Source organism: Nicotiana attenuata, unplaced genomic scaffold, assembly GCF_001879085.1.
Source record: "Nicotiana attenuata strain UT unplaced genomic scaffold, NIATTr2, whole genome shotgun sequence".
Lineage (NCBI taxonomy): Eukaryota > Viridiplantae > Streptophyta > Magnoliopsida > Solanales > Solanaceae > Nicotiana > Nicotiana attenuata.
This window is the reverse complement of record NW_017673268.1, coordinates 38,211-49,081: the sequence shown is the minus strand read 5'-3', so window position 1 is coordinate 49,081 and position 10,871 is coordinate 38,211. Positions and strand designations below refer to the sequence as shown.

Sequence of the window (10,871 nt, the reverse complement as noted above, 5' to 3'; positions counted from 1 at the left end):
TTAATGCCTTTAATCGTCCATCATGACCTTATTATGACAAATGCAAAATATATAACTTAAAAATAGCTATAAAAGGGAGAAGACTGATCATTTGTAAGGACACGAAAAATCAACTGAATATATTGGATTACTTTGTTTTCTGCTATCTATTTGTTATCAAAATCAATTTCTTTTATTCATTTTCGATTATCAGTAACCCGAGTTCTTCTAAAAATAAAGCTTTGACTGAAATTCCATTTTTTGATTAAACAGTCCATAGTTTGAAATTTCCCGAATAAGCGATTTAAATTTCTTCCCAAAAATTGGAGCTTTTAGCTCAAAATGTCATTGACTCAAAGTTGAGAACTTGATTATAAATATGATTTGAAATTCATCAACCACAGAGGATGCTAACAGCAGAATTTTCTGGTTATATAAAAAAACCTTTGTAATTAGCAATTTTGTGTGCAATAAATAGCATGAGTTTCCAAATTAATGAGTCCAAATGGAGCCTTAGTAAAAGGAAAAGAAAAGTAAAATTTTGTTTCACTTTACGCCACTGTCCTTTAATCTTTTCACAAATGAAAACGATATTTTTATCCTAGATGTCTTTTTTTTTTTTCCTCACCCGGTGTCCAATACCCATATTGGAACCCGACTTACTATATCCGGATTCTCGCCACGTAGAGCCCATTCGGGGCAAAGCGTTACCTATCAAGAATTTTTCTATACCCAAGGCTCGAACCGAACGCCTATGGTTAAGGAAAGAACAGCCCCATCTACTGCACCACGTCCTTTGGTGGTTTTATCCTAGATGTCATATTCAAATATTTTGTAACTTATAATCGAAAACTACTCGTACATAGTAAGGAGGACAAATTTTGATTGTGGGGCTGGATCAAATGTATAGTTTCACGTTTTAAGACTGAATGAGCTTCAAGAACAGGCTGGACTTAGACAAAGACAAAAAAGCCCAACAATGTTCAAAATACCAATCAATGGTCTGAACTGTCCTATAGTTGTATTTTTACATTTTGAGTGAAGATAGAAAGTCTCAAAATTCTTACTCCAATTAGGATATCAATTGACACTAATCATGTACAAAAGATTCAGCATAGAGAATTAATGTTTACAATGAAAGCTAAAGATTTAAGGAATTGAGCTATATATTGCTATTACTTTAATTGACTGTCGTAATATGATGATTTTGCATGTGTTTTAAGAAAATTTCAGAATTAAACTGTACTATATAGAAAAAAGGTAAATTGCTTATAAATTATTATTATTATTATTATTATTATTATTATTATTATTATTATTATTATTATTATTATTATTATTATTATTATTATTATCCCTCTTCTCATCACAAGTTGTAGGCTAAAACTCAAATATATAGCTAGGTTTTCAGGCAAGAGTATGAAAATGTGCTTATTCACATTGGCCTAATATTCAATGCATAAATACCTGATATCAGTTTTTATATAAGCTGTTATTAGTTAGATATGGTTAGTTAATACACTTTCTCACCCGATTTTATCATTAATCATGGTAAACTAATGTAGTTTTGTTTTTTTAAAAAAAACTAGGTGTAGGTAAGCTTTTTTTATTTTCTCACACAGCCATAAGTGCATTAGTGCTAGAAGCAATAGATTAAGTATAGGGCATACAGATTAGTACAATTATTGTAGTATTAAAAGATGACAAATACAAGTACAATTAATAACAGCAATAAATAGGTAGTGAATTGTCATATAGAGAACTGGCTTGAATCATCATATCCCCAGTGTTTGCATCTCTGATTCACTGAAGGAAAACTGAGCCATAAAAAAAGGAAGACAAAAAGCAACTGACACTTCATTATAATTGTTCGCCAAATAAATATTTCCCATTGACCCTTACGGTAACCCTTCATGTTTGAGGAAATTTTAACACAAGATACTATGTATGTTTATTTGTTGTTTGATACTGATTGTTCTCTTATTATCTTATTATTATTACTGTTTGTTCTTTTATTATCTTGTTGTTGGTATTGCCGGTTGTTGCTGCTTTTTTTTTTCTTGAGCCGGGGGCTATATGTATGAAACAACCTCTCTACCTCCCTAGACCCCATTCGTGAGATTATACTGTTTTTTTCTTCTTCTTTTTTTTGTACTGTGTATGTTTCTAATTATAGTACTGTTCTGACATCATTATCTGCTAGCTTAAATTATTTATTGTGTTAAAGGAAAATTATTTTTTTAGAAAAAAAAAAAGAGTTGTATTTGGATATAAGCTTAGCATATTTAATAGCCTCCACCTTCCCAAAGCTTGATAAGACCAGTCAAATGCAAAGCAACTGCATGGGAATGAACTAGAAAATATTTTTAGCTAAAATTTGGATGCCTTGTCTCTCTCCTTATGTTTATATAAACCTGTCCCTTTGGGACTTTCTCAAACTCATTTTAATATTTATTTCTCTCTTGACCTCTGTTTACCATTTCTCTCTTTTATCACTTTCTTGAATCCTTCCCTTGGGATTTCCAAAGCAAATCATATACTAATAAAGAAGAATTTTTTTTTAAAAAAAAAGATGGCTGCTTTTTCATACCAATTACAGCACACAAACCCTTTCCTTCTTGACTCAGTTTTTTTGCCAAGTTCTCCAATTAAGATGTCTGGTTTTTTAGAGGAACCAAACAATTCTATAGTGCAGAATTGTTTTACTCAATTTTACCAACCAGAATCTTTTCAGCAGCTCCCAACTGCCAATGTGATTGGTCATGAAAGTAGCTATTGCCTTGACCAAAGCACAAATGTTACACTTAGCCAAAATGAGCTTAATTCTGTGACCAACAACAGTAGCAGCAGTGTTAGCTTGGATATGGATTCTTCCTCTGTTACTGATAAAATAGAAAGTGGGAATAAGCCTAATTTTATTCCTATGGACAAGAAAAGAAAATCCAGAGAAGGGTCTTCTTCTATGAGTTCTGCTCATTCTAAGGTAATACAATTCTTCTATATTGATCAATTTCTTTTCTTTTCTCCTGATGAATTTGGATTTGAGATTAACTATCTGTTTCCTTAGAATGTAAAACAGGTTGATAATGGGAAAAAGAAAAAAAACTATAGCCAATTAGTAGCCAAAGAAGAGAAAAAGGGAAAAGATGAAAACAAAAAAGAGGAGAAAAAAGCTAATGAAGAGGCTCCAACAGGCTACATTCATGTTAGAGCAAGAAGGGGTCAAGCAACAGACAGCCATAGTCTTGCTGAAAGGGTACAACTTTTTTTCCCTTTAGTAGGATTAATTTTTTTCACTAAGATAATAATTAATTACCATGTCATAGTAATTATTCATTTAAACAGTTTTTTCACTGTTTAACTTGTGACATGATCTCAGGTGAGGAGAGAGAAAATAAGTGAAAGGATGAAGATACTGCAATCTCTTGTTCCTGGTTGTGACAAGGTGAATAACAAAGTTAGTTCAGTAATTTGTCTTTTATTTGTCTTTCTATGTACAGTAAAGTGATACTTTTTCAACAAAAGTAGTCTGTATATTTTTCTTTATTTATTTAATTGTTCTGACAATTTTCATGTGACCTGAATGAGATCAGGTAACTGGGAAGGCCCTCATGTTGGATGAGATAATCAATTATGTCCAATCTTTGCAAAACCAAGTTGAGGTAAAAATAATACTAGTAATTAATAATACCCTTTATTTAATAATTTCACTGTCTCATTCATTTAACCTAAAATATTACTAATATTATTTGGTTCTTATGTATCAGTTTCTCTCCATGAAACTTGCTTCTTCTAATCCAATGTACTATGACTTTGGCATGGACTTAGATACACTCATGATCAGACCTGACCAGGTATGAATTTTTTTTGGTTCAGTTTATGGATTTTCTTCAAATATTTAGTAGTTTTATTACTACTACTTTTCAATATTAATTAATAAGATTTTTTTTTCTTTAATCTTTTTTCAGAGTTTGAGTGGATTGGGAACACAACTGCCAAACATGCAGCAAGCTAGCCCTACTAACATTACATCACAGGCAGCTGAAGTTATTCCTAACATTAATAATAGTGGCTATCCTTTCATGGATAATTCAGCTTTACTCATGTTTCAACAAGCCCATTTTCCTAATTCCATTTCTCAGGTATTGCATATTCATTGAATATGGTCATATGGGCAATCTATAATACTTCTGTACATAATCACCAACTAGACAAAAACCTAATAGGTTAAATTGGAAAAATAGAGTAATATCCTACTATAATAGGTTAAATTGCACTTATATATAGTGTAACAAAGGTTCATACTAACTGTATATGTAACCCAAATCTAGGTTAAATAATAGAGAGAATACTGTTGAATACAATTGAAAAATAGTATATAGCTGATGTTTATCTAACATGGACAAGTACATATCTTTTTCAGGGTAATGGACAGCTCTTATGGGGTGCAGATGACCAAAGACAAAAATTTATTAATCAGCCAGGACTCAGCAACAACTTTTGTTCTTTCCATTAAAGTAACACCAAAGCCCTGCCCTACTGAACATCTGGTGAGCTATCCATCATAATCTTAGTAGTATTTTAATTTATTGGTTAAGCATATAGATAGATCATTACAGGATAATTCATGCATACAATCAATTAGGAGCTGACAATTTTGTAAATTTGTGCAGCACTTTGGAAAGGAGGTTTTATCCAGCAAAAGAAGTGGGGCTAAAACAAAAAAAAATAATAAAAAAGCTGACTATATATAGTCCTAGTATATAACCTGTGCATGCGTATGGAGGAAGCTAAATCACCCTATCAACGCTCGGATTCTTCTTAAATATTCACTAGATTGAAATGATAGGCCTTTTGGATGGATGTTATGAATCAAGAAATCAGTGGAAGCCAAAAGTACAAAGAGTCAACTGGCGGAATAAGAAGGCAGAGATCTTTTTGGAGATCCTTTTGATTGTTCCTGTCCAATATTTTGACACATAATTCTTGAATCTATTGAAAGCACAAGTTCCTAGAGCCATGTGATGGTGGTGGGTGGGTGGTTAAACCCTAGCTTAGCTAGAGGGGACAAAATGTAATTCGTTTTTTCGCATCTTCTTCTTTTACCACTAGTATTAATGGATATTATTTTTATTGTTTTAGCATATAAGGCAGGGTGTTTCTTTATTATTACAGTTAATTTTTACGGTTTTAATAAGAGTTTGATGTTATTTTGTGAATGCCACATGATTGGTTTGCATAAAAGATGGAGGATTGTTGCTTTCATATCTATGTTTAATTTGTACGATGGAATCTTTCTGAGAAAGGAAAAAGACTCGGTAACAACCCTAGGCTCTAGCTAGCTAGTTAACGGATCTACTGCCTTCACCTTCTCTTTTTGGGAAAAGACTTGGTCAAACTCCAGTGTTTTAGTGCTGCAGTTCCAAAATTAATTACGACGGGTTTAAATACCTAGTACGCGATTCACGATTTCATGTTATTTGCGGCGTCAACCATAAATATTTAATCTCATTTGGTGTTTAATGACACTAAAAAAAATAGTCCGGTGTACTTAGCTCCCGTTATGCGCAGGGTTCGAGAAAGGCCATGACCACAATGGTCTATAAATTGTATGCAACCTAACACTGCATTTTTGCATGAGGTTGTTTCTACGGCTTGAACCCGTGCCTCCTGATCATAGGGTGTTTAATGACACTAAAATAATTAATTTTATCTTAGCAATTAAAAACTAAAGTATATATATATATATATATATATATATATAACCAATAATTAAGTGATAAATCGTATATGAAAAACACATACAATGAGTTTAATTCATATATACACGCGTATATAACTTAAGCTCATCTTGTATTTATTGATTTTGTGTAAAGATTGAGTGCAGAAAATTTTACCACATTACAAATTCAATTGTATCGTTTCATTAATAAATTTTGTCTTCTACTATATATTATAGAAGTCAAATAGATTTTCTTTAATTACATGTTTTTCTAAGGATATCGTTAAATAAAAATAACCATTATATATTATATCTGTGTATATGGGTAAAATCAGGGATAACGTCTACCCCGATTTCCCAGTAAAAGAACGAAAGAAGGGCACAGACGCACGAGATTGTAAACGAGGTTAAAGGCCCTTCGTATCGAGATCCAGGGAGAATGAACGGTGTGTTTGTCATTCGGTTTTGTAAAGCAGCGCACCCTGGGCCAAAGATGAGTTCTAAGACTTCGAAAAATATGGTAAATGGTTAGGCAAGATGGATAGAGGGCCGTGATATTCAAACCCAACCGGATATCACGGTGCGGATCTCGCTATACGTCGATTATGGATCTGTAATTACTGGGAAGGGAAGATTTTTACCTTTTTTAGACTTATACTAGGGATGAAACTCTCCTACTATATAAAGAGGAAGTTTTTTTTTTGTAAGACACACTGTAACACGCGGATCAAAGCAATACAAGCTTATTTTCTACCTTTTAGCCACTGTTAAAGTTCTTGTTCACTTATCCTGTTCTTCATTCATGACTGGGCTCGAACCGAGGGCCCAATCGAGGACGAGGTCATTGTTCGATATAAATTCAGGCTTGATCATAGTATCGCAACTGGTTTGAACGTTTATTTCACTTCTAACTCATTTATTTAATATTCTTAAATTGTTCATGATAGATTAAATCACATATCCTTAAAACCACATACAAATTTGATTGTTACCCAACATTAGGGTAAACAGTTTGCGCCCACCGTGGGGCTAAAGATAATAGTAGTAATTTGATACGAATCTCCGTAACACACCCTATTTTACGTTTGTTCTTTGAAGTCTTAATTTCAGGTCAGCCCAAAAATGTCAAACTCTCAGTCTGCTCACTTGAATGTTGACGCTGAGTCTAGACATCACGGCAAAAATACTAATTTGGTGCCCAGTAACGAGGTGCCTCCTGCCGATCCCAATAGTGTCCCAATTGTCGATTCGGTCGATGCTAACTCGCAGGTGGCCATCAACGTCAGTTTGCCAACTGATCCCGAAAACAGTGTTCATGGGGACATCGACAAACAACTCGAGAAGCCTACGACTAATTTTCTAAATGTTGCAGGCTCAACAGGCGGCAATAGCGCAGCTGCAGAATCAAAGCTACGCCCCCAATAGGGTCGGGCCCAAACAATCACGGGAAAGCACCCGAAGAAATAAACAAATCACCTAGTGACCGGGTGAAGTCGAGACCGGGGTCAATCCTGAGGTAATGAAAATGCTTGAAGCATTGGCGAAATGGGTGGAGTCAGGTGAGAAGAAAATTGAGACTAATGACAAGAACGTGGAAACATACAATTCCAGGCTCGATCAGATCCCGGGAGCACCCCGATATTGAAGGGGCCAGACTCCAAGAAGTTTATGCAGAAGCCTTTTCCTCCAAGCGCGGCACCAAAGCATGTTCCGATGAGGTTTCATATGCCCGACATCCCCATATATAATGAGACCACAGATCCAAATGACCGTGTGACCTCCTATACGTACGCAATCAAGAGGAACAACTTAGAAGATGATGAGATCGAGTCGGTGTTACTGAAGAAGTTTGGGGAGACCTTGTCCAAGGGAGCAATGATATGGTATCACCACTTGCCCCCAAATTCCATTCTCATTTGCTATGCTTGCTGAAGCTTTCGTAAAAGCCTATGCCGGGGCCATCAAAGTCGAGACTAGAAAGCCGGACATTTTCAAGGTCAAACAGAGAGACAACGAGATGCTTAGGGAGTTCGTGTCAAGGTTCCAGATGGAACAGATGGACTTACCTCCGGTTACAGATGATTGGGCCATTCAGGAATTCACTTAGGGGCTTAACCCCCAAAGTTCATTGGCCTCTCAACATCTAAAATAAAATTTGTTGGAGTGACCGGCGGTAACTTGGGTTGACGTCCATAACAGGTACCAGTCAAAGATCAGGGTCGAGGACGACCAACTCGAGGCCCTTTCTGGATCTGTTTACCCCATCGAGGCCAACGATAGATCTAGGAGGTACATTGATCAAGAGCCAAGATCGGCCCGAGATCGGTATCAACCATACAGTGCGAACCAAAGAGGAAACGGATTCGGGCGTCATCCCGCAAGGAACGAGAAGAAAAGTGATCGAGGGCTTGGTGGTCGAGGCTTGATAAGCAAAAATGGGTTCGATAAGCCGATCGGGAACAGGGAAGCACCGAGATTGTCGGAATAAAACTTCAACGTGGACGCTGCCAGCATCGTATCAGCCATAGGACGCCATAAAGAGACCAGGTGGCCCCGACCTTTGCAGTCCGATCCTACCCAAAGAGATCCCAGTAGTAGGGATGAAACTCTCCTACTATATAAAGGGAAAGTTTTTCTTTTGCAAGACACATTGTAACACGCGAATCAAAGCAACACAAGCTTATTTTCTGCCTTTTAGCTACTGTTAAAGTTCTTGTTCACTTATCATATTCTTCATTCACGACTGGGCTCGAACCGAGGCCCAATCGAGGATGAGGTCACTGTTCAATATAAATTCAGGATTGATCACAATATTGCAACTGGTTTGAAAGTTTATTTCACTTCTAACTCATTTATTTGATATTCTTAATTGTTCGTGTTAGATTAATTCACATATCCTTAAAACGACATACAAATTTAATTGTTACCCAATTTTGGGGTGAACTATGTGCAGCTTCAGAATATATTTAAAGTTTATTTGAAAATAAGTAAAATCAACAACTAATAATAATTAGATGTGTGACCCTTACGTACTCCACACACGAACTTTGATTTTGTGATAAAAGGAGTAATATTTCCGTTTCAGTGAGGTTGACAACTGTTTACCCTCAAATTCGGATAACAATTAAATTTATATTGTGGTTTTAAGAATATGTGATTTCGTCGAATACCAATTGATAAGCAAGAAAATAAATAAATAAATTAGAGAATCAAATAGATCAAACCAGTTAGCTAGCCAGGTCTCGACCTCGACTTGGGGTAGTCTCGAGGTGGGATCGTAAGAATAGTAAACGATAAAGCAACTCTGATGAACAGTAAGTGAAATAGCAGGAAAGTAATGAATGTATATATTCTTATGAGTAAACAATGATGATTACAAATGAATGGGATCCCTCTTTATATAATAGAGGAGTCCTAAATAAGGTACACTTCTAATTATAGTAGGAAATCATATTAACATCTAATTAACCGCTATAGATTGATCCATTCCAAGATTCACGCCACGATCCTCGACCAATCGCGGATATCTCGCCTTTTCCGTTATCAAGCTACGCCGATGTCACTCGAAGTCTGCCTCTTTCTGGTCGCGATCGATGTCTACCTCGATCCGGACTCGACGTCCCAGCTCTTTGACGTGACGTTCCTATCCCGACCAAAGAATGAAATCGGGTAGCCCTGATTTCTACCATATACAGAAGTCACCTCGTTTCTTAGAGTAAAACAATCCTGGAGACCCTGATATGATGTCATCCACATGATGTAAGCGGTTGAGGTGACCGAAACGTCCCGTCGGTACAGTTCCCCAAACCATTAATAGTTGCCGGTGGACGGTCAAAGGCAAAGATTTTGGTCATATATCCCATGGCTAAGGGATTAATTAGTTATCTAATATTTCTAATAGAACTTGGAGCTCAGGTCTTCATAATTAAACGTGCGTCTCTCCAGATATGATCTTAATTGCAAGTTTAACTAGGTTTCTCTTAGAGGGTAAGATATATTCGTCCTTTTTTTATCTTTCTTTTTTCCTTTTCCGAGACAATGAAATACTATATTTACAAGACTGCATCCCACCTTGATCTGGAGGATAAAGGCACAACCCTCTGATGATGCTAGTCTCCTCTTTGGAACTTAACCCTATTTACTGCATGTTCCTATATAAGAGTCAAGATTCCACACCTAGCTAGGAGTAACTTTTTAGCTTCACTTCAATTTCTCTGAATAGAGGAACCAACACAGTGTACAAGTAATATGTCCGATTGTATGTGAATTATAAAGACATTTCCATGTGATATTTTTGTTTCCAGGAGACATTTGGGAGTTTAGAGCCATATATTGGAACAGTTCAATACACAGTTGATTTATATCTACTAATCCCTATGCCAATCACAGATTTTCAAATCTTTAGATTGCTAATCATTCATTGATAATTCAAGTCCCCTTTTCAGCTCATTTTTTCCTTGATTTGTCAATTTTAATCCTCTAGAACAACTAGACGAAGTGTCCCCATATAAAGGGATGACCCCAATTATATTTAAACACAATATTTTCTGTCCTCCTTTCGCTTCGGTGTCATATCGGTTTGATTATTATTGCCCCTTCCCTTCTTCTTTCCTGAGCCGAGAGTCTACCGAAAACAGTTTCTCTGCTTTCTTAAAGGCAGGAGTAAGGTATGCGTACACTATATTCTCTCCGGACCCCACTAATTATAGGATTACACTAGGTTGTTGTTGTTGTAGTAGTAGTATTTCTGACCTTCTTTTATGTTGCTATTAATTAGGAAATATAAAGAGTCCCGCACTATTCACTAATACTATTTTTTTTGTTTAATTATTTGATAATCGAAATCACAAACCCAATAATTAATTTAGATTTACATCACATAATAAGGACCATGTAGGGAGAGCACTTCCCAATCCTCACAATGAATTTCTTCATCTCAAGTGCTCGAGCCCGAGACTTTTAATTAAGGGCGAAGATCCTTTGGTTGGATCTATTCATAATACTAGCCACTTAAGGAAGAAACTTCTACGTATTTAAAATCTGACACCTTGCTTGGCTTCTTAGCGTATTGTGTCCCTTAGCTGATGGCAATTTACCATTAAAAATTCCATCAATTTTGCCAAAAAAACAGCACATGACTAATCAATGAAAGAGGTAATCCCCACCTCAA

At 35.8% G+C, this 10,871-nt stretch overlaps 1 protein-coding gene across 2 annotated transcripts; it reads left to right on the top strand.

The window, feature by feature from the left end:
• The first annotated feature begins 2,320 nt into the window (after positions 1 to 2,320).
• Positions 2,321 to 5,203, top strand: LOC109215888 (transcription factor bHLH137). Of its 2 annotated transcripts, none has more exons than XM_019380008.1 (8): positions 2,321 to 2,962; positions 3,059 to 3,235; positions 3,359 to 3,424; positions 3,573 to 3,641; positions 3,747 to 3,833; positions 3,948 to 4,121; positions 4,403 to 4,529; positions 4,653 to 5,203. In XM_019380008.1, exons 1-7 carry the CDS (start codon positions 2,552 to 2,554, stop codon positions 4,493 to 4,495), a joined length of 1,077 nt encoding a protein of 358 aa, XP_019235553.1. In that variant the 5' UTR covers positions 2,321 to 2,551; the 3' UTR covers positions 4,496 to 4,529; positions 4,653 to 5,203. The 2 variants fall into 2 exon arrangements, with proteins under 2 accessions (XP_019235553.1, XP_019235552.1); XM_019380007.1 differs by having other exon boundaries at positions 2,322 to 2,962; positions 3,047 to 3,235; positions 4,653 to 5,200.
• Positions 5,204 to 10,871: the final 5,668 nt, after the last annotated feature.

Coding starts and splice junctions, on each gene's coding strand:
- LOC109215888 (XM_019380007.1), top strand. CDS start 2,552: ATGGCTGCTTTTTCATACCAATTACAGCACACAAACCCTTTCCTTCTT. Junction 2,963..3,046: donor TGAGTTCTGCTCATTCTAAG/GTAATACAATTC, acceptor CTGTTTCCTTAG/AATGTAAAACAGGTTGATAA. Junction 3,236..3,358: donor GCCATAGTCTTGCTGAAAGG/GTACAACTTTTT, acceptor ACATGATCTCAG/GTGAGGAGAGAGAAAATAAG.